We start from the raw sequence: 27,853 nt of genomic DNA, 5'->3' as shown, positions 1-27,853 counted from the left end.
TTTCATTAGTGTATATATATATATATATATGCAACTCCCCACTACCACCCATGTTTAATATTTTTTTTTAAATTGTTAAAATATCTGTTAAGAAATCTGTTCACAAAACTCATGTGAAACCCTAAAAAGTACTACCCAAAATAGTTTTTAATACCTGTTTTTCTGTCCATATCATACTGTGCATTATGGAAGCATTTGTATTTGAGCAATGTATTACAGTTTGCAACAAAAGTAATAAGTTCTATGTCTGTCAAAGCTGGCAACTTTTGAGGCCTGAAGTAGGAACTGATGGGTATTTGTGGCTATCTTGCTACAATAAAATGAAAAATACTTGGTAACCACCTTACCTATATTACAGAGAATTCATGTTTGGAATGCAAGAAAATTTGCCTTTATATTCATTCCATCAAACAACCCCAAATTTTCTCAACTGCTCCAAGAACAGAGTTGTCCCTCCACACAGAAGTTCAAGTTATTCCAATCAGTGTAACATGCACCACTGAACAGTTCAGAGGCAATGTTGGCCATGGAGTAGGTACAAAACCAGTATTTTATCAAATATTTTAATACATTACCCTTTTGTTGTGTGCCTTATAAATGGGCATCACAGTCAAAATGTTCCTGTAGTTGCAATCAAGTTCTGAACATTTGGCATTAATCTTTCTATGTCTTCATTCTCAGATGTTTAAAATGGAAGTTAGGGCATACACTCTTCCTTCTCTTTCTTATTTTTTTTAAGATTGTCCTAAAACTACTGACAAAAGACACATATTTAAAACTTTTAATTTTTTAATTTTATTTTGGAGTAAAGAATAAAGAGTACTCTGCAGACACTCATGCATGTAAAATGTTTCATAGGGAAGTAAAAGGATACTTTTAAAGGCAAATTTCACAGTTGCTGCTAGCAGAAAATTCAACTATAATTAAATGAGATTTGTGCAAATACATATTTTTTCATACATCTGGAATTTTCATCAAAATTGAATGTAGTGTTAATTTAAAATACCATTTTTCTTTTCAAAAAATGAATGGAACAGAATAAAAGAGAATTTCCTTTCTTTCCTGACCCTTCTAACGCACACCAAGAGACCCTTTAGCCAATAAACAATTATTTCCTGTATTTATTGTGTGGTCTAGAGTAGTGTGTTGACCCTATAATGTGGACTTCCTACTAATGTATCTTTTTAGGTACTTCCACTTTTCCAAAATTTCATTATTTATCTGAGAAGAATCAAGCAAGTAAGGAGACCTAACAAGAAGGGGCTGAAGGGAATGGAATGAAGGAGCATAAGGAAAGTAGGCTCTGCCCACTGAAGTACTCATCCTTTGAGAATCAGAATGAAACCGACAATCAAAAGAACTCAGTAGAACCACACATAAAATTTATTTTCTGTACATTGGTATTGTTTGAGAACAAAATGGTACAGGTACTATTTACCTAATTTCAGTGCTGTTATGGATCTTCAAATGTGTCACTGTTTCTTATACTAAAAAATTCCTGTTGGGAAGGGCAGTGATTCAGTGTAATTTCTAAGGTTCAGGAAATTATGCCCGCAGCATTCCCGAATTAAAGCTTCACATAAGCATGTTGGAAAGACAGTGATTAGTTTTCTACCTACTTGATATTTAACTTGAGATCTCCTTTTCTGTTATTTAGAGCTCTCTACACTCTCCAATACCAATATTAGAAGAAAGAGATGTCCTATATGCACAGGCTTCTCTTTTTTTTGGGAAGCCCCTAATTGCGGACTTAATAAGCACCAAACACTGCCCAAGCATTTCTGTTTCAAGCATTTCCTATTCTTTAAGGGCCTCATTAAAATAATTTTTACAGTGATCTTTATTATAGTATTTGGTGTATTTATACTTGCAAAAATATTTATGTATATGCTCTTGCTATTTATGGCTTAATAATAATACATTTCATTTCCACCAATTTTATCGAGGATTTAATGGAAATGAAGACCAAGCACTTTAAAGATATTGCAGAGAAAGAGCAAAATGACTACTAGATAGTCTGAACAACTACCTGACATGGTTGACAGCCTATATCAAAATGAAAAGACAAGCCTGAGAAAGCATCATTGTATCCATTAAGACAAGCCACACTGAGGTCCATACAGATACCTCTCTCTGCAGCCAAAATGAATCTTAATAAAAGTCAACCAGATACAAGTTTTTAAGAAGAAAAGTTATCAAGAAAGCTCCCAAATATGAGCATTTTCAAATGTATATAAAATATTTCTATTTCAAACTTAAGATTAAACATTCTTGAATTGATTCTAGATTTCAGAAATCTATTTTACAAAAAAGCTGACAATATGTATAAAAACGTTATCTCAAGCATTACTTACATGCATCACTTCTTATTATAGGCAAATAGAAAAGATTTCACAGGATGTTGTAGTTCAAACAAGGTACAGTCACACAAACTTATTAAAGCTGTACATTACAGTTTATAAGACAAAGATTTTTCTGTGATAAAAGATACTATCAAGAACAATTTTGGATTCAATTCCATTCTAATCTACTGGATAGTATCTAAGTATAGTTTGATGGAAACACAGAAGAAAATTGTAGAGCTGAGTCACTTGGAGTTTGGGGATAAAAGTGGGATTTTTTTAGATGTACAGAAAGTCTAATGTCTACTGGTTTTTTCATCTAAATACTACATCATTCTTTTTAATTATTAGCACATAAATACCTGTATTACACCACCATCAATCTCCAACATGTCTTTATCAAAGCATTTAATTAAATACTCATGATTAAAAATTTTTGACTGACTTTCATTATGAAAAGAAAAAACTTCTGAACAAATTCTTTTCAAACAGGTAAGTTAACAAGGGTGGCCCAGGACATTAGATAGTGGTGTATTATTACTGTTTATAAGACAACTCATTCTGGGTCAGCAAACTGACGCTCCAAGGTGGGACATGATTTTAAGGACTGTTGGAAATTCCAGTCAAGGATGGGTAATTTTACTTCACTACTGCAAGTGAAATGCAAGCAGACTTTCTTTTGGGATAAAGCACACACCCATTTGTATTTCATCACATCAATGATCAAAAGTTCCATTTCACAAGAGAAGTTTAGCAACTAATGCATAATCTACAACTGCAAATTTAAACACATAACAGAAGTCATAGAAGCCAGTATTCTGAATACATACTGTAGGAAATTATAAAGAAAGGGATACTGATAAAGCCCCAAACCCAAAAGGATAAAAGTACCTAAATCCAGGAAACAGGGAAGCATCAGTCTCTGTCCAAGAATTGTAAAAATGAATCTTCTCGTTCTGCTGGAGCCTGAGCAAAGTCATTCAAAGTGCACCATTCTTCTTATTACAGGTAGTTGGGCAGTTAGAACAGTGTTAGGAGGCATGGAAAACCGAGTCCCACCTGGTTTCTCTACTGGATTCCTAAAATATGCCCACAAAGTTCTTATCAACATACCCCTGGTTATTCCTAAGGGAATTTGTCTTTGCTGTTGACACTATTCTCTCCCCCGTAAAATAATTAAATATTGAAAGAACTATTTAATTCACTGAGTTAAACATTAATCAAGAATGGAAAAGTGATACTGATTTTAATCCTTAGTAGTCAGGTCACAGACCTACAATGGAAGATACTGAAATTCCAGCTAAGAGACCAAACCTCGTTACAGAAAATATCCACTACCAAAGTACAGTAATGTAAAAGAAAGTAAATTCATCCTCATCTTACACCATAAAATATTGGGGTTTTTTCCTTGTGTTTTATTCTCAGTATCTTCACATTTCTTTGTTTCTTTTCTGAGGCATTCCATTCCATTTATTTAATTCTTTTCAGTGTCCTTCTCCATATTTCTCTCATGTATCCATTTAAATTAATCTATATTCTCCCTTAGTATAAGTTACTGTTTAGGCCAATAGATGAGACCTAGAAATCTGGACAGTCTGTTTTTCTCTTTTTTCCTCCATATTACCATCTACCATCATGACTGATATGCTTGAGGAGACTGGGTAATTTCATAGGGCCTATATGGTTAAATTCCAGCAATCTCTGCGAAATTTTATATCATCACAGGAGCAGAAAGACCCAAGTCAGTGTGCATAGAGGAAGGGTGGGTAAAACTGAGAACTATTACTCATTGACTATCATAGCAGAAAGACAGTTCAAGAGTATGGTCAGCAAATAGCCACAACACTGCCATCCAAACTTTGACAAAATTACCAAAGGTGACATGAAAAGATGCTCAGGTTACTGTGAACCTCCACCACATCACAGAATAATTAGGATAGAAAAACATGAGACACCATCATAGGCTGTACTGGTTCTGGAGCTCATGGAACTGCCTCCAAGGTGTATTTAACTCCTTCTTCTTCATTTTCCATCAGACTTGCTGTGAGTGGCATCCCATGCACAAAGGACTTACAGTTTATTATGTGAGATAAACCCACAAAGTTTATCTCCTGTTCCACTAGCAATAATACCAAATAATTAAATAAAAATTTATCCCTAGAATAAGCTTCAAAAAACAGTTCACAAGCCTTGTAAGCATAAGGTCTATTAAATGCTTTAGGATATGAAGCTTAAGTGATGTGATTAAGGTTGCAGGTAAGAGTAACATCAGTGGTCCACACAAGAGGTGTGGATCCCAAGCCCTTGTCTTATTTCCTGTGTAGGATACTAGAACTTTGCTGTTCCAAAGTGTGATGAAATACATTCCTTGTAGCATCAAGTGTTTAAGCAGCCTAATTCCAGTGAAATCAGGAATAACACTGCATGCCAACAGTCTTTGGATTAAGGCCCAAAAGCGCAGTTCAACACTATGCCTCTAGCACGTTTCCAAATACTGGAACCGCTCTAGTGCCAGTGGAAGCAGTCTGTGCACTGCTCCTCAGTCACGAACTCGCCCAGCAAGTACCACAATACTCAAAATGGTAAAGAGGATGCTCTCATTAATCTGTTTACACTGAGGATAAAATAAGCTGTCAGTTTACCTTTAGCACCTTCACAGGTATCTGGATATTCCATCTCCAAAAATTCTCAGTACTTATGTCTTCAACACACAGGGAAAAAGGGTAAGCAACTGCCAACTTTTTAATAAAAGACAAAACTAACCTTGACATCTACAGATTCTCAAGGAAGCCAAGGAGTACAAAGTACATCAGCCCAAAAAGCCAAGTTTTGATGGGAAATTCCAGATCAGCTTTGGACTTCCTAAGTAGAAAAGTCCCAACTGTCCTTAATTAGATGTGCTGAGTTCTGGGAGGACACAAAGTAACTAATTCCCACGCCTCTGATCATGGTCTAAGTAAATGAAAGAAATTATTGCGATCCCCTGATCAGGATGGCTTTAAAACTTCCTAAAAAGTGGCAAGCAAGTTAAACATTATATTTGGCCTGCATACTTACTGCTTAGGAGAGAATATGTTCTACAAATAAAATACTTGGAAGCTGAGATTTTATATTTATTTATCATTTTCTTTTTAATGAAATTCTAAATCTATGAAATGAAAAAAATAAAGACTTGTGAAAGTTAAATGTCAGGTAATTTACAATAAATACTTTTACTGAAGAAATAATTTTACATTTTTTAAAACTCAGATAACACAATGGTGGGTCCAACTTTGTTCCTTACACAGATACTAGGAAATGTGCCATATGTTCACTTGGGAAATCCTACTGTTAGGGCTGGTATTGACACATACGAAAACTGGCACTGACCACACACAAACTGCGCATTTGAGGATGAGTAAGACAGGGGAAAAAACTAAACAAATTAGACAAAGGAAACAGGAAAATTATCATTTGCAAACCTTTTGTTATTTATTATGATAGACTATACCACAACAGTACTAATTCTTGAAATTAGTAAGTATGCCTCACAACTGGGTATACCTCTCAGTATAATTATTTTTTAGATATCTTTAACTTTGACTTGTGGTTTAATTTCCTTAGCTCAGCATAGATAATGGCTTCTCAAACCTCTCTGAAGAATTCTCTTTAATACATTAGCTGAATGGCAATACAGGAAATTTTATTTAAATATGACAAGGCATAGAATAGTTGTAAATAATTACATAAAATGTATAATTTAAATTATTTATCTTATCTTTTTCCTTCTGAATATTACACAATATATACAACATGCTTGGTCTGTAATAAAATTCCAGTGCTTTGTTCTACCTCACTTGACAGTTCTGGGAATTTCTAAATGTTCCTTGCTTAGGAAAGTCTATGCCTAAAAATGAAGATGTTACTGATTTTAGGCAAATTTAGAGGTTGAATTTAGATTGTTTGACCTTAAATACAAAGACACCAAGATTCATCCCACCTAAATGTAGATGACTAAGCAGTGTGGTTTGGAAAGCTAGCCACCTTTTTCTTCCTCTATAATTAATAGAAAGAAAGAGGAACATGTAGGGGGAAAAAAATCTTTTCAACCAAAATTGAATGAGCACCCAGAAATAGAATTAATGAAGAGTTCTTATGCTTGTCTAATTATTTTATTTAGGAGGTAGGAGTATAAATCTGTGGTTGCATTTCTACTGCTAGATCTGAGAACACTTTCCAGTTCCTGCCTTAGATGCGTTCTGACACAATATCTGAATAAAGTCCAGGTGTGTGCATTCTCTCCCTTTTTCCAACTCATGCATTTTCCCCTCATATAACACAGGTACTTTAGAGACATTCACAGCTTCTAGCAAAACTCCTATTGATGGCTGATGTCAGATATAAAAAAAGAAGCCTTCAAATCCAGGGATAAGGGGGTTTTAAACCACTGTCCTGACGTAAGATATAATTTATATAAAGAGCTACTGAGGCAGCAATTGCATTTGGTAAACAAGAAAACCAACCTATTTGTCTAATAAATGTAAAAATCAATTCTTCAATCTGCAAGAGCATGATTCCATTTTGTACCAAAATAATTAATAAATGCTACTAATTTTTTTTTTTCGTTTCTGCGGGGCTGGTCAGATTCCTACAGGAGAAATACATCTCCACAAAATAAATTTCTGGAAATTCTGGGTCAAATGATGGTACCATAATCAGTTCTCTGCTTCCCTACTTCCCTACATTTCCTTACTGAAATGGCTAGGCATCCTAACCTTTTAGTATGAATATATACATTTGTCCACATCCATATATGTAGAATGCAATATATAAATAATATTTTTAAAAGTATTAAAGGAGTAGTATTAAGGTGGAAGAATCCGAGTTAGAAAAGATCTAAGTGAGACTTCATTCCCCTGGCTAAATAGCTCCTTTATCCAACAGGAACATCAAATTTTCTACACAATGGTTGAAGAAGTAGAGAAGGCTCAATATTCAGTAGATGCTGCACCTTGTAGAATGTGTGCTTTAGAATAGTATATTTCAACCAATTTTACCTTCAGCTGACTTACAATCAATTGATATTTTCTTGCACCTCATTATTGTACATGAATCCTGCTTTATGCTTCATTTGCAGTTCTGGATGGTTCACCAATGAGATGTGTCTCTCTAGACAAGAACTGCTGGCCTAGAACAGAGATTTGATTGATTTTTGAAGCAGTGCACTGAAAACTTGATCTTCTACAAAATAGATTTCTATTCTTCACTTTCATAAAAAGTGACTGATTTTCACCATTCCAAAATATAAAAGGTGATTTAACATATTATTTTAAAAGTATTATGCATAATTAATAATGCAAAATACTTATAATAGAACCTGAAAATACACTCACTAACAGTTTGCAGATACCTATCTTTCCTGTCCATTTAAGGATGAGGTATTCGAGGAGCAAGTTGATTTCTTCAGTGTTCATAGGCAGTTTGTACTTGTATCTCTTATACTCCAAGTTATAGAAATTTAAGAAACAGTCAGCAAAAAATAAATCCTGTGACAGTCCAACAATTACCAACCATGTAAATGCCTCAACACAGAAATTATTCCAATAGATGCACTCAGATAAAGAGAAAATATTTTCTTCATGAAAGACACGGTTACCACAGTTACAGCATCCTTTACACAAGCGCTTTTTTGGTGAGCAGGCTGATAGTATATTTCCTTGTTATGTAAAGAAAATAACAATTCCATTGATCTTGAAATCCATGGTGGTTATACATTGCAGAAATTGGCTACCATTCACAATGAATTTGGGAGTTTAATTAATTTTAGAAATTACTTTTTTTCACTTGGAATATATCCTGAAATTTATTGCCACATCTCTACTTTCAGATGACTGATTTGGTCCTTAAAGGTCCAAACTTGTGTTGGGTGTCAATGTGTCCGGGTGACCTGTGATGGAAACTAGACTAAAAGACTAATATATGTGCAAACTAAAAGACAGATCATTGTCCAAATGACAGTAAGATTACAATCAGTATTTTCAGTTTGTTTAACAGAAGCTATGACAGCACATCTCAGCACTGGATTGTTTATTAATTTTTGCTGTTCAGTCCACTGGTTAAAAATTTGAATCTTCCATATCCTGGGGATGAGTTCAAAGAGACTAATTTATCTTCCTTTCATGTCATTATGAGATTTATGGTCTCATGGGTCGTTCCTATATTCAGCTGATTGGAATACCAGAAGGATATTTTCCTGATGATCACACACTTCTGGAATTCATTTCCTTTGCCAGTGTCATGGAGCCTGGATTTTAGAAGCATTAAGGTTGTGTAAATATTTTACTTTGGAAAGATTTCCATTTAATACAGGATTTCTATTTTAGTGGAATAAAGGCATCATTTGCCGCTTGGGAAGGGAGTTAGGGTTAATTTCATAATTGATTGTTGTAACTGTAAGGCTTCATGATACTTGGTGACATACCACAGAATAAATTTCTAAATAAATCTCATTTTCAAAAAGAAAAACTGCTTCTGAAAGAAATATCCGTATGTCACATAGTGAAATTTCAAATCTTTGCTTGAGCAAAATCTCCTGGTTTGGTTAGCTTCACCAGGCTTAACACCAAAAATAACTGACAGCATTTGGGAATATCTACCAAAAGTACACAAACATTCTAATATATTCTCTTAATTAGTCAAAGGAGGAGAAAGAAATAAAGCGGGTAAAAATTATCCAGGTCTATGTTAGTGGATCAGTCATTACTGCAATGCAGTTTATCATCATCCAAAACAATTTTTTTGGAGAAGTTGAGACACTATTAGTATGGCACTTAATATCCAAAGTTCAATATTCTGAGTCCCATCTACAAAATATTCCTTTCTTTTCCATTATTTAAGTGACACATCTTCCTCTTTTCCTTCTTACTCTGGTTCTCAGGGTATATTCTAATTTGGGAAAGAATGTCTGCATTAAAAAATCTGCTGAGTATAAATTAAATTATACTTTACTTCAATTTTACTTTATTCAGATCAAATTTCTTGGTCCAAATATTGATATCTATTTTGTAAATGAAAGTCAATTCTTCAGTCTTCATTGTATGTACTTGATACACAAGAAGCACCCAACATATACATTGTTTTATAAGAAATGCATATGGAAGTTAATTTTTTTTCTTTCAAGAATACTTTTTTTTTGTTCTAAACCATCTTAATAAATGGTACAGGAAGATTAATCACTACATGTCCATTTTAGGAATAAAATGCAATTATCTCATCCTAGTGAGTAGGTGGAATTACTGAACTAACCTTTGAGTTGTCAAATTTCCTATATTCAAGGATTGAGATTGTTGAACTAATTGTGATTCCTCTCCTAGCTTAAATATTTTTCACGGTTCTAACTCCAGCATAAAGATGCAACTGAAGCAAGTGATTTTTTGTCAGCCCAGCACCTCATGCCAGAGTCAAAAAGTTTCAATTAAAATTAATCTACCTCTTCAAAAAAAAATCAGTTTTGTGCACTGATTTGGAACTTTAGAATGCAATGTCCTTCTGAAGCTTACCAATTTATTTGGCATTATAAAGCAAATCAGATGTTTTTTGCTTTAATCTCCTTGGCTTTGCTAGGTATTTTTTACATTTTTTAAGTGATCATCGAGAACTCATTTGAAGTCCAGCATTTTCACAGTCATTACAAATGTAACATCTTGCAGCTAAAATGCATTTCTTTCTATCACAGCCTTACCATAAGAGCTCTTGCCATTTTCTTTTTACAAGGAAAATGGGGTTTCTGCAGCAAAGTCCATGGTTCATCCTATTACAAGCTGCAAAATAGAAACTTGCTTAGGCAGATAAATTACATCTAGGGGCCAACTCAAGCATATAATACCAGCTGACAAAACAGTGGAGCAGAAATTTGGAAAACTGTTTTGGGAGCAACTTAACCTCTTGATCTTCTATGAAGATGATAGAGTTTCTGGGGTCCCTAATAGCATTTCAAGGAAGCTCAGTGCTGCAGAACCAGGCACTTGCTGATGTCATTTTCTAAAAACACCAGGGCATGATTACAGGGCACAGAGCTGCATAGTGCAGGAAGTCAGAACAAGTCACTTGTATACACAACCCACTGCTTATCATATACTGATATTACCTTGGATTTTAGAAGTCCACTTTAAGCGTAACTGACTTCAGGTCACCTACTTAACTTCAAATGACATTGCACTGCACTACTTTGCTGCAACTATTCCCTTAAAATGTCTGTGGCTGTCTTCATTCTGGTTATTAAAGAATTTAGAAAGCTCTTTCTTTTCTGAAAGGCACAAAATTTAGATTTCTCAGACATTGGGAGAGAAGTATTCAATTAGTTCACCACAAAACTGAAAGGACACTTAGGAATGGTTGCAGAATTAATGTTTGTAAAGCGAAGAAAAGAAGTGAACGACATCAAGGGAAAAGTAAAAGAATTGGCATAAAGAAGGAAAAAAAGTCTGTCTTCAGGTGAAAAAATATCATGGGTATATCTTTTAAAGCACTTTCAATGTCTAACCAGAGTTTGTTTGGCTTTGTTTCTCACGCCAGTGAAAAAGAGACAGTGAGACACAAAATAAATGAGGTAATAAAATAATGAACTAACTAAATAATTCTAGAAGGACATTCCAGAGTAGGCAAAGGGATGAAAGGATTTGTCTTGAAGAAGACACAGAAAAAGAAACAGAAAAATTGTGATAAAGACAAGGTAGAAAGAAAATCATATTTCTTTATAATGTAACTTTGAATTATGAAAATATGGTCAGCCTGGTCCAATTACATTCATTTTTGTTACATTTTTTCCTCAAATCTGACTTAATAAAATAGATTGACAGTTACTAAAATTTTTAATCTTACCAGGTAAAAGATAAGTGACAACTAAATTGCACTACAGAAGTGATTTCTTTATCATTTGTGACTTCTAGAGACACAAAGGAAAAGACAAAGAATTTGCACCAGTAACAACCATGCAGTCTCACTTATCTTATTTCAGTCTATATAGCTATGGTAAAAAATATGAAAACAAAAAGCCATTCATTTAATTGCTTCCTGAAGATGCCAGAATTAATTATCTGCTAGAAACAATAAACTTGACTTAGCAGAGTTCTTTACCAAATGCTAGAAATTTCCCTCATCTACCCTCCACAGATGTATCTTATTCACCTTTACACACCATTTCTTTTAAAATCTGAAATTTTAAAAAAATATGTTATTTATATCTCTTAAAGGAACTTTTCCTCCAAAGAACAGAGGACAGTACAACTAAGGATTATGAGCACACAGTGAGCTCTAATGCTCTAACATTCAAGTTTATGCAAGACCAACAAAACTGCACTTCAAGATATGCCAGCCCAGAAAGGTATTGGCCTCATTAATTATAAAAAATAATTTATAAATGCCGCTACCCTCAATTTTTTCTGATACTGTTTTTTTACCAGCTCTGTTTAGTTAAAAGCAAAACCTCATTTAGTGTCATAAATGTTAGCTGCAGTCTGACTGCAGCTTAATAAAAATGTTCAATATTCTAGTACAGATGATATCTGTGCTTACAGATTTAAGTTATTAAGAGTCTTTTAGCACAGGCAAAGACATAGCTGTGCTACACAGAAGTGTAACACTGCAATGGAAGGCCAAACTCCCCTTCAAAGATACCAAATATAAGCACTGAATATCCAGACTTCCCTGAGCTCAAGACTGAGAAAAACCAAATAGTAAGTGATAGCTTTCAATAATCAGCATGCAACAACTGTTAATTGAGAATAAAATAATCAGGAACAGTAAGCAAAATAAAAACATCATGTTGAAATGGAATTATTTTTGAAAAGGCTCTCTACTGCAAACTTTGAAAATTAAATTCCCTAAAATCTACATAAGATACCTCACTGTGGAGGATGATTGCACCTGAGTTAACATTATCCCTTAAAGCTGGAATTAAATATTTTGTTATGTTCTTAATTAAAACACCCTCGTGGTTGAGAAGGAAGGTTTTTTGAGAAGGAATGGCAGTTTTAGACTCTTTATTGAGGTAGTTTAGTTCTGTCACAGTTCTAGAATTTTCCACTTCTCTTTCTCTCTTTTACAAACAGATTATCTTTCTCAAAAAGAGGATCCAAAATTGTAGCTGCCATTGGTCAGAGGCCCAGTGCTACTCAATATAGGTTATACAACTAGATAAAGACTCACCTGAAAATAATCATAAAAGATATCTTCTCATAAATCATAATCAGTTAGAGAAAATAAAAGGGGAGGAAGGGAAGCAAGGCACAGCTCAGAAAAACCCCACTGAAGTCACAGTGTGGCTGCACGTCCTGAACGCTGTGTCAGAGCTGACACTGTTCATGTGAGCAGGAGCTGCACAAAACCAATATTAGGAGATAAAGAACTGTACAAGGAGTTTCATTTCTCAGAAAACAGACAGTTCTACAAAGGTAATGGAGTGAAAAAGCTCCACTTCTTTTCCAGAAGTTAGAACAGAATGAATATGCTACAACCCGTAGCAACCCAATAATGACAGGTAGAAACAAAGTGTACCCACTATAGGTAGTCTGGACTGTTAATGTAAATATTGTTCAGGAACTCCTTACAGAGACCTTGCATAACAAACGGTACCAAAATCCTTACTCATCTTCATAAGAGAGTGTAGCTTAATCCTTGTCATAAGTGTCTAATTATTTCATTAAAATTTCTGCATTAAAGGATTTCTGACTTTCTTGGACCCAAGGTACTTCTTCTCAATAATTAAATACTGCACTTTTTCTGGATCTCTTCCCCTAAATTTCTATTGCTTCCTCTAGCCATAGTTATTATTAAATTATTTTCTAATGTCATTTGAGACTGAGACTGCAGATAAGTTTAAATTCAGTTTCTACCTGAAAACTGGAACAGCATTGAAAAGCTGATCCACACCCTTAATTCTACATGTAGATGAATTAAAAAATTAAAAGAACAGTTCTGTGAAGAAAAAAACCTAATTTGTTGAACTCTTTGTAAACTATTATCGCAAGAATCATAGAAAGCATACAATGAAATTAAAGCACAAGAAACATACTGAGACTAGTTTTCAGATTGACATTGGTTTTACTTTACAGCTCTAAGGACTATTAAAGTGGTAAAAAATGCTGGAATGGGAGTAGGACGATGAATATAAAACCTTATTTAGATGCAGTTTAAATCCTGTAAAACTTAAATCTTTAGTTAATATGTTAAAAATACTGTAGGATACCTCTAAAGCCCTTTGCATCCTGTTCTAGCACCAGGGAAAGTCACTGTGAGGCCTTTGCAGTCATGCATGGAAAAAAAATACTGATTCAATTTTAAACTCAACCTGCAAATTTCTCGTATGGAGTATTAAAATTATTCATTAAGTGAAAGAATATAATTATGCTTATCAACGTTTGCGGGGGTTTTGTTACTGTGGTGGTCAAAAACGTTTAAAAAATCATTTTTTTTATGCCTTACATAAAGAATTCTAAAAGGTTTAGAGACACCTTAGGTTGTCTGAACATGAACAAATCTTCACACAGCTTTACCAGTCACTCTTCAATACCAACACAATTTAAATACTTGTCTCTACACAATTATTTTAATATTTCTCAAAGTCTTTAAATATGTCAGCAGGTTAAAAAAAAAAAAAGGTTAAAAAGTTAAACTACCTCTATTTTACTTGAGAATCAGGTATAATACTTTGCTTTCAAATATGCTTAGTCTCCATGGGTCCAAGTAAAGGGATTTTAACACATCTGGCCTAGAAATTTATCAACTCAGGTGCTCAGAAATAGAAACAATCAAAACCAGAGGTTGTACTACAATGATGTGTCATAAGTGATGCAGAAGAAAAATAGTGATAATCTCAAGAAATGGGCAGTTTTCAGCTTTTCCAAAAGAAGTATAATTGACTGACATTAATGTTACACTGTCAGATTTTAAATTGCAATATACTACCATCAGTGGTATTCTCAGTGTCAGTTGTTCATGATCCAGCAATTAAAGAAGAATCATTTTAGAAAGATATAAACATGAAACAGATGGACACACATTTTCATTTTTAAATTCATGCTGCTCTCTCATGTTTCTCGTCTCACTTATGCCTGCTTTTTCCTCTCTCCTCCTTTTCTCTCTTGCTTTGGTCTCTTTTTTCCTCTCTGTTCACACCCCAACTGCAGTCCCAAAAGACAGATCCTACACTGCCAGCTCATACTGGCATTCCTCCCAAGAATGGAAGGAAAGGGACACAGGAAACCACTTTCAATGCTACTGCCACTGGTAACACAATAGAATAAAGCCTTTATATGTAGGAAGCACATGTCTACATGCACAAATTCTGCACCTTCAGACCCAAGTAGCCTCTTGTTTGCATTTCTTACTCAGAATAAAATGCATTCTCCAAGACTCCTATACAGTGTTTGGAAACCACCCAAAAAAATCCCTTTTTTTTTTTTTTTTCCAAAGAGGCTTGATAGAAAATAAACCCCCAAATACATATATATCTCTGAAAGGAGAAAACAAGGAAGAGGGAGTAGGATATATCTTTACTGTGTCTGCTGGCCTGGAAAATAAATACCGCTGTTGTGCAACTCTGCAGCTGCTCACTCTCTCAATTTGTTGTTTTCGTTCTGGTTTTTATGATTTAATCTCATATCCTTACAGTTAATCTGAAAAGGGTTCAGGCAGCTTTATTTATTAGTCTTCCTTCAGATCATGAGCTTACACATCATGATCTTTTCCTATACCAAGAACCAATTCTCTTTCTGTGACAAGGCTTACCCTCTGATAGATGTAGCAGGAATAAATTGACTCATGAAAATGAACATTCTCACAATATTTTCACTTCCTTTTTTTTTCACTGAATCTCATGAAAAATATCCTTGAGGATTTTTTTCTTCCACTAATACAATGTATGAAAAATATATATTGTAAAATTAAAGTCATCATCTTCAAATTTTGAAGAACATTTTAGATTCATAAAATACAGATTAGGGAAAGGAATAATATTTTTTTTAAACCCTAAGAAATTCACATCTACCTAAACTACATAACACCATTTCAGCTATATATTAATAGCTGTGTCATTGTAACCTTGCTTTGGGAAGATGCATGTGTCGTTTACTACTTTTAGAGAGCTATGTATATGCACAGAATAGTTTGTGAAGCAACACCACTGGAATGCAACAAAATATTTACAGTTTAAAACACTGAGTTCATATGTGGAAAATTACTGAAATGGCTTTACAATGGATCCTGCTGAGAGTAAGGAAAATAATTATTTTAAAAGCTAAGTATAGCAATACCACTTAAAGACTTAACAATTCAGGCAAAGAGAATGACAAAAAAGCTTCATATCAGCATTAGGTTTCTTGTTTCCCAGATTTTAAGATGTTGTACACATTTTAATGGGACATTATAAACATGGGATTTGGAATGAAGAAATCAACCATTTCACAAGCTGATTGCCTGCTGCAGAATGACTGAAAAAAAAATATTATGTCTGTTCAAAAGATTTTCCTGCTAGAAATAAAAGAGATATTGTATGATGAGTAGTGTAGATCTTGGAAACAATAGACTACATGAAAGATCTTGATGAAAACAAAATAAAATCATAACCCTTTGCCTAATCCAGAATTAATGTGAGTCTGCAAATAAAGAACTGCAGCTATAAATCTACCATCTGTGCTCAGCAGACCTCAGAATAGACCTTCTGAGTCTATGTATTACTTAAAATAATATTTCACATTTCTTGAATTAACATCATTTTGCAGTTTTCAGGGAATCTAGTGTTACACTCTATCAGCATTCACACAACCTGAGCACAAGGTTAAGTCTGTGAAAACCACTACATACGATTACAGTTCAGCTGTGCTTAGCTCAAAACCTCCATGTGGGACAAACTACATCAGTCTCCCCTCAAACAATGTCAAATACACCATGGTCATTCAGTGAATCACACACGTGCCTGCTGCCCCTGCCTTACCCACAGGTTTACTATATAAAAAGCAGTAGAGGCACCACAGGCCAGATAATGTGAATAATGTGGTAAAGCATTTAAACTGAAAGAGACTGATGCTAGATATAAGGAAGAAAATCTTTACTGTGAGGCTAGTCAGGAACAGGAACAGGTTTTCCAGAAAAGCTGTGGATGGCCCTGTCTCTGGAAATGTTCAAGGCCAGCCTGGATGGGGCTTTCAGCAGTGGTCCAGTGGAAGGTGTCCTTGCCCCTGGCAGGCGGGGTGGATCCAGATGATTTTAAGGTAGCAGTCTAAGTCATGCTCTGATTCTACTATATGAACTAAAGAAAAACAGTAATGAAAAACTGTTCTGCTCTTGGTAAGTACAACTTACTTCTGAATATTTTTTTTACATTTTATTTTTTTGGGTAATGGATCCAATACAAGAAACATGTTCTTGGAGAATGTGCAATCCAAAATCATTCCAGGCTTCTTCAGGCACCAAATTACAGATCAGTCAAAGATCTATAATCAGTACCTATATATCTGTCTAAACAGGCTGGGCTTTATCAATTGCAAATGGGACTGTTGCTTACATCAAGGAAACAGAATACTAGTCTAATGGCTGAAACAATAAAATTTTAATGAAGAATAATACTCATAAAGAAAAAAGGGAAAAAAAAATATGGTAAGTGCTACTCAAGGATGGAAAAACAAAAAAGCACAACCAGAAAAGACACAGTCAGGAATGAGACAGAAAGGACATTGATGATCTTGAGATTAAAGGAGTGAATGTTGCCCTTTACTCTGTGACCAACGTGTCACCAGATGACCAAGATAAGATATATGATACTTGATTCAAAGAACCTCTAAGCAATGCTTGCTGCAAGCCCCATGGAAGCTATAAAAAAAAAGCTAAAAACCTTTGACAAAAAGAATATATTTTACCTTTATATTCAAATCATAATCCAAATGTATAAAGTCTTAGCAATACCTTTCTTCTCACAACTGGTTATTGTTTCTAATGTTTTAAATTATTTTTTGTGTCAAAACTAATGTCCTTGGGATGAAAAATAAGACAGAAAGTATCGTTCTCACTTTGTATTTACTTCCATTATTGTGATTGTGTGAGGCAAACAACAAACACTCCTAAATACTTTTTTGTCTATTTCCTTATTATTTTGGACATTTTGAATGGCCAAGTTTTTCTCAAGGAATTCCTTCATGTGGACAAATGGTCTAACATACTAGTTAGTTGCTCAATTTCTGCAGATACCTAGTTTAAGAACAGGAAATATCCCCCCTTCCTCCTTCTTCACCCCTCTTTATTTACTGAGTACGATGTCATATGGCATCGAGTATCCCTTTGGTCAGTTTGGGTCACCTGTCCCAGCTGAGCACAGGTGTTGTGTCTCCTCCCAACCTCCCCTGCACCCCCAGCTTCCTCACCAGGGTGGCAGCACGAGAAGTAGAAAAGGCCTTGGCTCTGTGTAAGCCCTGCTCAGCAACAGCAAAAACACCTCTGTATCATCAACCCTGCACACTCCAAATCAAGCACAAACACAAATCACAGCCCCATACCGGACACTGTGAAGAAAACAAACTCTATCCCAGCCAAAAACAACACAAATTGTAAGCCTTCCTGGTATTATTGATGAGAATAGCAATGGCACCCCAGCACACAAAGATCCAAACTTAAAGTCTCTCCCCACCACTGAATTCTGGGCAGTCTTTCTCAGAGCTGTCAATATTCTCCTCTAAAAGCACATTTGACCAGTAAGACTTGGAATAGGCATCATGGAGGAATCTTTTTCATTAGGTCCAGAAAAAAAGGTCTATGTGAGGAACATTAGGGAATAAAATTATTCAGAAGATCCTCTATCCATCAGTAGCAAATAATATATATCATATTCTAAGCATACCTGTATATGTTAATTAGGGAACATCAGTATTATTATCCAAATAAAATATGAAGAGGCTGATGACAGAATAAACTATCTGAACTTAAATAATATATTGAGTAGAAGTGATCACAATCAGCAAAATAGTTATGATTTCAGGCACAAAGCCTACATTCTTCCTCTTGAAAAATACTACTCTATACTGTACATGTTTATTATTTAACTCTACTTAGGGTAAATGCATATTGTGTACTTCAATTATATATTTATTTACATATCACTCTCTCCCTTCATATTTCTGCATGGATATAATATAAAAACACTTTCAGATTTAAATTGTTGCTGCTAACAAGGGTTTGGGATTTTTTTATTATCACATTATCTATTATATCAATTTCCTGACAAAATTAAGGAGAAAAAACGAAAGGCAAGAGAGTCAGTCTGTCTCTCCTGCTCCCTAGGGTGACAGTTGTCTTTTTCAGAGACTACACACGTAGCTGAGGAGCACTCACAACAACTAAGTACTGAACCCAACAGGCGAAATCAGAACAAACAGCAATAGGAGAAATAAGTTAAACAAAAAAAAGGTAAATTACATTCAATTTGTTCTCATGAAAGACCAAAAATAGGAAATTAAATATGGTAGAATACAAGAGTACAGGAAAAAAAACCAATTATTTTAGTATACTAAATGTAAAAGATACTATATACATCTAACTTATTTCAAGCTCTCAGAATAAATGCTGTAATGAGGTCATATCTGGGCAGCAGAAAAAAGCTGCCAGATTATACTGCTCTGGCTGCCAAATTCCAAGGCAGCTGGAGGTCTCTCACATGCGCATGAGGATATCATTTCCATGGAAACACCTGAGCAACAGCACTCTCATCTTTCTCTTCCTACCATATTTAAAGATCTCTACCAGTGTTGTTTATGAAAAAATTAAATTCATTGAATGAAACCATTTTTATTTTTTTTGTACCCATAAAACCTAGCCACTGAGGTTGAGAGTTTTCTGGTACCTTTTGGTATAATTACATCAAGAAAAAGGGAGGGAAGCTCCTGCTCCAGTCTCTGGCTAAACCAACTCCTACTGCACTAGCACAGATAGAGTAACAGTTTGAAACAGTACAAGTAACGCTGATGTAAACCACGGAAGGAAAAAACATTTATACTAATGACAGTAGCCAACAGCAAGAAACTGAGAAACCATGAAAAGGCTCAGGCCATTACACAAAGATTTCACTGTCCTCAATACTATATACTGCAAGTACAACCAGATGTTTTAATTCAGTAGTCTGAACAGATGTTGCCTTCCATTAATCTGCCTTTTTGATTCCTATTTTGAATTTGCTATAAAGTTAGTGACCACAAAAGAAATAAGGTAACATTCTGCACAGCACAATGACTTTGACAATGTAATTTGACAAAGTTGCAAGCACATGGACAAACTGTCACACTGCGACTGTCATGTCCCACATTTTTTCATTGAGAAGGAATAAAAAACACACACTGGCTATGACCATCTGAAACCAACAAAAGACTTCTCAGTGCTGCTTCAAAACTCCCAGCATGTACTTTATAGACTACAGAATAAAAATAAGACAAAATTTTAAAAGATAAAACCAAATTTGTAGCATAAATTCATCAGATCTTACCAGGATAATCATTGAATACTTTCTTACCTGTCTGATGTGTCACTTGTTACTTGATGCTTTACTGTTGAACCATTCTTAATTGAGTCTTGTCTTGTGAGCCCTTGAGATCTGTTTTTGTCCAAAGCTTGTGTGGATATGTCACCTGAAGGTCCTTGGTACTGCGGATGCTCCTGCAGTTTTGCTTTCTTCTCTTGAGGTGCTTCCTCGTTCCTCAGAGCTCGAATTCCTTCTTGGTCTGGCTGCTGTGGTGCGTGGGATCCACTGTTATAGAACCAGGCTCCTGATTTTGTGAGGATTTCTTGTTGTTTTCGGCACAAGTTACATACCCACATTACCTGTTCAGACATATTTAAATGTAAAATCCATTAGCTTGGAAACACTGTCTACAACATTTACAGCAAGCACACATCATCTGACTGTTACCATCTCCAAAGCAGAATGACTGCAGTTTTAATTCTATTAAAATTACAATATCTTAGTGACAATACAATAAAATATGCCAGTACAACCTTGCAGTAACTAGTTTTGGGAAAAAAAAAAAATACTTTTAATCTTTTTTTTTCATTATTTGTAATACAAGGGAAAGCAACAGACAGTAGCAATCTAAATGAAAATGTTCTAATAGTAATAAATGTAAGCTTTGAAAATTAGCACTGTAATTTGAGCATGATAGAAAAAATTAATTTAAAAAATCATTAAACTTTTAATCCATCTTAATTCTCTCACTAAGAGTAAGGAACTTCAGAAAAGGTCATCTGCAATTGCAAAAAAGTAATTTTATAATTCTCAAAAATGGTCTGCTGAATTACTTCCATGATGGTCTATATCCGATGCTTGAATAAAAACGCTGACTTCAAGAAGTGACTTCAGAGCAATTTTAAATCAAAGCTGTTTTATAACTAAAGTTATGTATAAGGTGGTGTTTCTCTCCGCTTCACACACACAATTTAGCTTTCAATATATGCTTACTAAATTATTAAAATAATTGCAGCCTCCCAGTTGTGTGATCCAGCATATAGTACTGAGATTTTTTTGATATTCTAAAATGTACTTCTTTGCAAAGCTTTTGTATCTGATCACCTTAGTCACATGGAAATTCAGGAAATCAACACCAATTATAAGTTAATAGTTAATTTCATAATAACATTCAGTTATTATGCAATATGAGAATAAATCAGAATGTAGGGAATCAAATACAAGACACAGGTCATGAACACATTGGACCATTCAATTGGTTTATTGATTATTGTGTTACCCTAAAATTTGTATTGTAGATAGTATTAATTCACTGGAAGCTTCATCCTTCACTCTTTAATCTTAATTTTTCTTAAGCCTTAGCTTCCTTTTATTTTTCTTCCTCTTCCCTTTATATATTTTTGTCTGAGTTAACAGAGAAAATTGTACCAGTTTTAATATATATTCCTTGAATGTCTACACTCAGCCTTGAATCTAGTTATCATGTCTCCAGTTCTAATCCTACAGCAAGCTGTATTATTTCAGTGCTTTAGAGTACAGGACATGCAAAGGCTTACATCAATATTCATCACTCTTTCAAAAGCAGCCAGCTCCATGGAATCACATGGAAGATACATCTACAACACATCTAGCTCAGTCCTCCAGAAAAGGTTTCAGAAGTTGCAATCTCTATCTTGCTTTCATTCTCCAGGCTGTCATCTAATAGATAATTTGGGCCATGCTCTCTAGTCCAGTCTCACAAAAAATCTTTCAATGAGAACTTCATATAAAAGCTTACTTGGATTCAAGTTTCCTACTCAAACTAAAGTCACCAACTGCCTCATTGTCATCAAACTGTCAGGCTGGGGGAGGAAAAGGAGGCATCACTTGCCCATTTAATGGTGGTGGTATGCCCCATCCTAGTAAACTTCCTTCTTAGCTTTTTATAGGGCTGATATCATTTATGAGAACTCATGCTTGCTTACATCAGCAAGACGGAACAAACCACCAAAGCACTGAAGGCAAAAAAGAGAGACTCCTCAAGTAGCACTTTGCCCTCTGAGGTATGTTAGATGTCCTTAGAGGACATTCAAAGGTCAAAACTGTGTATGCTTCAGGCCTGGACATCATTCAAATACAAATTTAAGAACAGGTCTGTTTTACTTTTGCTAATTAACCTAGAAAGTACATGAGAAACACCCAAGGTTAAATTTCAGAACCCAAGACAGAAGTATTTTTTCCTCTTTACTCAACTGCAATTAAAAGACTTTAATATTTCTGCTAGGTCTGTACACAGCTGAAAGTAGCTCTAAACTTTCCATGTATGTGTCAGAGCAATGAAACAACCAGATGTGAAACAATTATGTACGTATACAAATATATAACAACTTGAATGACAATGAGATAAAATCCCACAAAGTTCCCATTTGCTATTTTCACTTCTTTTAGGAGATGGTAAAATATCAAAAAAACTAGATACTACAGTCAAAACACTTGGGCAACTTTTTCCTTGGCTGATATAATTTTGTCCCCGGACAATGGGCTCCAGAATGACCAACATTATTCTCTTGCACCCAACAGAATACGAATTCCTTCTGAATCAATATGATTTCCTATCATTACCTCTAAAAGTAGAATCAGGAAGAGTACTCCTGACCTAAACTGATTCCTAAAATGTTTCTTTAGGGTATCTCAGATTGAAAACAAAATCAAACACATGGCATTTAAAATGCATAGATTTATGAATTTTGCAGATTTTTTTTTTCTTGCTTTTCTATGAGGGTTTAATGATAATTACAGGTCACTTCTAATAAAGCCTTATTTCCAAAATAACTTCAACAAGCAGGATTTCATAGTGTTAACCCTAACATAATTTAGCTTCAAGTATTCACACACAGTGAGAAGAATGGAAACTGTCCCACACACAGAAATGTTTGTGCTTTCAGTGAGCACCAAAGTTACAAACCCTCAAACAGTAATTGCCAAAATTGCCCTCCCCACCTTATCGCAGCACGTAGAAACATTCTTGCAATTTAAAAAATGCCGGTAATTTATAGTGCAGACCTCTCAACTAAATGAGGCACACTTGTAGGATGGTGTCATAAGAGCACAGATGGGAAGGTGGCATGCTTCTGGACAGTATTTCTCCTCCTGCCCCCGGGTGCCTGGGACACAGCGCTCAGCAGCTCACACATGCAGAGCAGCTCTGTCCCTGCCAGCTCCCTGCCAGGACACAGCGTTTACTGGGATGTGACAGCAGCACTGCAGAGAAGCAAACACCACACGAGTGGACTGCATGCTCAATAAATGCATTTTGACAAACCTGCGGGGAGAAAACACAGAATTTTCCCTTCTAAAATGGAAATATAAAAAGATTAATCCCTTACATCTGAAATCTGCAGTCCAGGGTAGACACACTACTACACCCATTCGCAACTCTCCTAACCACCTTCCTAAAAGCAGTCATGAGCACATTCTGTACACAAAAATCAGTGTTGCAATTTTTGAGTGTCAGTCCTTCACACGAGAACACTGCCAATTTGAAAAGGAAAATACGGGGGGGAAAATCTCCACTCCAACGTTAAGTACTAGTTCAAAACAGGAATCCCAGCTGCACAGGATCGGATGTGCTTTGCCATAGGAAAGGCTGAAACACCACCTAGTGCACACAACAGGCATTGCTGAAGTTCAGTTCAAATCGACTTCTCACTGCTGAAAAGAGCCCACTAAACATACCTGACATTTTCACATTACCCCTTGCATCCATTTTTTCAAAGAATAATTTCTTTTTTTATATAAAACACTGAAAATAAGTATTCCAAGTTTGGATCAGACAGATTTACCTTAAACCTTCCATCTGCTTTCCATTCTTAAAGGTTAGTTCTATGCAGTGAACTAGTAAGTTCTAACTTGGTTTTGATTTCTTCACTATTTTTGGTAAGATTATTCATAATATGCTCCCAGTTCTAACCCTGCCCAGAAGCTTTCATCACATTTTATTAGCATTTATTTTTACATGGGCCCATTAAACAAATTCTACAAAATCTACAGTAATCAGCCATTTCACATCTACATATCAGAAATAAATAATGCAGAAAAAAATGCACTTCTTTGCATTGTCCTAAGAAAGCTATTAAATTTTTTTGTTCTTGGATAAAATTCTTGAAAACATATTTGACAGACCACTTTAACTTCAATAAATGGGAAATGTATTTATCAAGAAATTACATCCGCAGATATTTCAAATGAAAAAAAACAATTTAGTAAAAGGATATAACATTCATTTTAGTATTTGCAGACAGATCATGTGAAAAGCTACCTTAAAAAACACCATTCACTTTTCCTGTAAGTACAGTTATAGATGGTCTAACACTAAATCCTGAAAAGAAAATGGAAACCTTACTTAAGATTAGATTAAAAGGTTCAGTACATTTGATTACACATAAGCTTGAGTTTGATAGCTTTGACACTACAGCCTAAGAAATAATTACACCAAATCCTCATCAGCCTTTAGAATATTAGAATTACAGGTGTGCTGAGGTGAAAAATTGTGCTGGAAGGCTTTCACAATATTTCACTAAATCTATTAGAGTTCACCTGCTTAGCAGAAGCATCTAATATATATATAGGCATTACTTTAACTGCTGTGCTTGCTGCTAGTAGTCTTAAGCAAATTTCATATGTTTTTGTTGGTTTTTTGGCTCTCATATTTCATGTAGGATACAATTCTTTAAAAATTATACAAGATAACAAGACAACAGCTCTGAAAGGAAGGAGGAGACAAAAGGAAGAGTAGAAAAACTCTGATTGGGTCATTAAGGTAACTAATCATGATTAGAAATACATTACTGCCAGTCTTTTTTTTTTTTTTTCCCAGTTTGTCACCAGTACAAAACTTCATTACATCATGGAGCAGTGCAATGTTTGAAGCCATCCTGGACTAAGGAAGTTTCCTCAGGGACACAATACATCTCTCTCCATTAGTCACTATGTTGATGACAGGTTCCCAGAATCATTAGGGTTAGAAGGGACCTCGAGATCATGTAGTCCAACCTCTCTGCCAAGGCAGGATCACCTGGAGCAGGTGACACAGGAACGTGTCCAGGTGCGTTTGGAATGTGTCCAGAGAGGGAGCGACATCCCCGGGCAGCCTGTTCAGTGCTCTGCCACCCTCAAAGTTAATGAGTTGTTTCTCATGTTGAGGTGGAATTTCTTGTATTTTAAATTGTGGCCGTTGCTCCTTATCCTGTCACTGGGCACCACCCAAAAGACTCCACGTGCCAATGTGGAATAGACCCTGCCAAAGCAGCACTGGCACCGAGTAACGTGAGTCACCTTCCTCTGTGCAGTGATGGAAACTACAACTTACTGTAGCAAATCTGTGCATCTTCAGAGAATACAGACCCAGTATCAGAACAGTATCTTCCTTACCTCTAGTCCCTGTTTCTGCTAATCTTTCCTCATTTTGCCTATTTGAAATGTAATGTTGTTTCCAAGGAACTGTAAGTTTAATGAGTGTTCTGGGTTTGGGATTTTGAATATCGTCTCCCCAGAAAATGAGATGGAACTGCTTCTCTGGTTATTGAGTTCTATTCAGAATGCATTAAGATCTCTCAAAATTTTCCAGCAAAATAACATTTGTTGTCCCTGTCAGAAGTAAGACTTTTAAGTACCCTACTTATTACTTAGAATTCAATCTTCCTCAAATCAGACTATAAGACTTCTAAAGTTAGCTAAAACATAAAATTTAATCTACTTGGTTCTATATACTACCAAAACATGTCTCATGCTTGCACTTAAAAACCAGTAATTCCCTTTTGCTGTTCCCATCTGAAGTCTATGTTCTCTCTTACAGCCAAGAGTACCAATTTCCTCTACTGGTGAGGGGAAAATTGTGCTTTTTTCTATAAGGTGTTTCCTTTTAAAATTTCTGGGTTGACATTCCTTTTTAATGAAAGTGTCTGTGACTGTGGAAGACTTATATACAGCATGTGCTATCCATAGCCAACATTCATATTTTTGGAAAACAAAGAGGCTTTTGCAATGTCTGTACAATTTCTCTATAGAGACATAATTCTAGAGGTTTGTGTCCAGAATACAAACACATCTTTCGCAGCTGCTAAGATCTATTTTAAAGACACAAAATCATTATTTTGGAGTGAATGGAATAAATCTTTATGCTCATACATTGCAAGCAGCAGAGTCTGGTTATAACTTTAATGAAACAGAAAGTTTTCCATTTCATTTTACTTCCATTTCATTTTCAATTACTCATTTTACATTTGTACTGACTGTACAGACAAGTCCACTTTTCATTTCCTTCTGTTACATTAACACATTTTGTCAGTGAAGCACATTACATGAGCAAAGTTAATCTCTGAATTTGTGATTTTATAAAAGTTGATAAAGATTACCTATTTTTTCAATATTTTGCTATGCCACTAGTCTGTGCTATGGCACTGACTTTCACTTTTATGTTACAATCAGTTTGACTGAATGCCAAAACTGCTATAATGTTTATTTGTCTTGTATCTGTAATGACGAACAGATACCTATACCCCAAAATTGTATTCAATATCACAAGAATTCAAATACCAGCTAATAAAAGTGATAAAAAATTATAATACTGGTATGAGACAAATACATCTTTATATATATTTTAAGGGATATGTGTATTTGCACTACAAAAATTCGTTGTATTGGGGGAGTGATTATGTTTGCTCTTGACTTTGTAGTGAATGGATACATCACATATGAAAAGTTATAATGGCCATAAACAACCAAGTCAGAGTAAAATAAGCATATCACTTCTGTGCATGCATCTGATACATTATATATTTATATGACACTATCTTACAAGGTCAAAATTATGTGACTACAATTTTTAAAAGGTACACTTCTTTGTATTAATGGTGATGTTATTCTAATGGACAGTGTATCTCTTTTGTATCACTCTTTTACTATCCTTAAGACATATACTAGTAATTTTGTTCATACATTTTTTTTCAACCCCTCCCAATGCACAGTAGAACTAGAAACTGTTAGTTAGAACACTAATCTAGCTGGATTAATATAAGCCAAAGCACATCCTTCCTAAAATATATTGCATAAATATAAGTAAATGTATAAAATATCTGATATTCTTCAAGATTTGTCAAGGCAATAATTTGGGTTTTTTCATAATGGCACAGGCACAACCCAAAACTGTCTAGTCCATGCCAATGAAGGCAGTGCATAATTCCAACACAGTGCCATACTGACCATATTTAGCTCCTTCTTGAGCTTTCATGATTTGTGAAGAACTAGAATGGCACACAGACCTCCAGTGAGAAAATGGCTTTGTGACATTGGGTGTGCTTTGGACATAGTACAAACTGGTCAGTATGATGTCTCAACAAATACAGCTACACTGCTTCCAAAATGGAACACATAAACCTACACACTACCCCAGGGGGCCATGAGGGTTTATTAAATAAGTGCATTGGGTTTGGCATGAAATAAACCTGCTCTAAGTGAACAGAGTTTACAACATGCTTCACAAAGGATGTTTTTAACCTTGGAAATTTGAATAATTACTTAATATACTGAGAATGTACAGTTGACCAAGCTACATATTTACCAAATTTGCAGATTTGTAATAGTCTCAGAAGAGCAAAATAACTGAGCACACAGTTCCCGCACTTTTTTTAGGAAACTTAAGCTCATTAAGTGCACTGGATAGGGAGAAACCTCATGGATTGCTTCCAGTTGCCTGCTGTTTCAAAGAATTTTATTTTTTTTTAATTTTCATAATATAATAAACTTTCTTAAAATTAACTACAAATAATGAGCCCAAAATCTGTCAAAATGCTTTTCCAAGTCCTACAGCTACAATGGAAAAAATGCCTTTTCATTTCCAGTGCTCACGTATTCCAAACTAGTTTATTGTTATTTATTTTTGTACTAGTATTGTCATTAAGTGTAAATAGCTCCTCTCTCTCTCCTCAGGGTTTGTGCCTGATGTTTTTGTAGTGACCAATCATACACCATCTCTGCTTTTATTTTGCAAGACCAAATA

At 35.0% G+C, this 27,853-nt stretch overlaps 1 protein-coding gene across 34 annotated transcripts in view; it reads right to left on the bottom strand.

The window, feature by feature from the left end:
* Positions 1-27,853, bottom strand: part of RIMS2 (regulating synaptic membrane exocytosis 2) — a 443,102-nt gene that overhangs the window by 313,412 nt on the left and 101,837 nt on the right. For all 34 annotated transcript variants that reach the window (XM_033512411.1, XM_033512408.1, XM_015618871.2 and 31 more), the window contains one exon: positions 19,870-20,177. In XM_033512411.1, the coding sequence (XP_033368302.1) occupies positions 19,870-20,177 (308 nt within the window). The remainder of the gene's footprint in view (positions 1-19,869; positions 20,178-27,853) is intronic.

Source organism: Parus major, chromosome 2 (genome assembly GCF_001522545.3).
Source record: "Parus major isolate Abel chromosome 2, Parus_major1.1, whole genome shotgun sequence".
NCBI classification, from domain to species: Eukaryota; Metazoa; Chordata; class Aves; order Passeriformes; family Paridae; genus Parus; species Parus major.
This window is presented reverse-complemented; position numbering and strand designations above follow the sequence as displayed.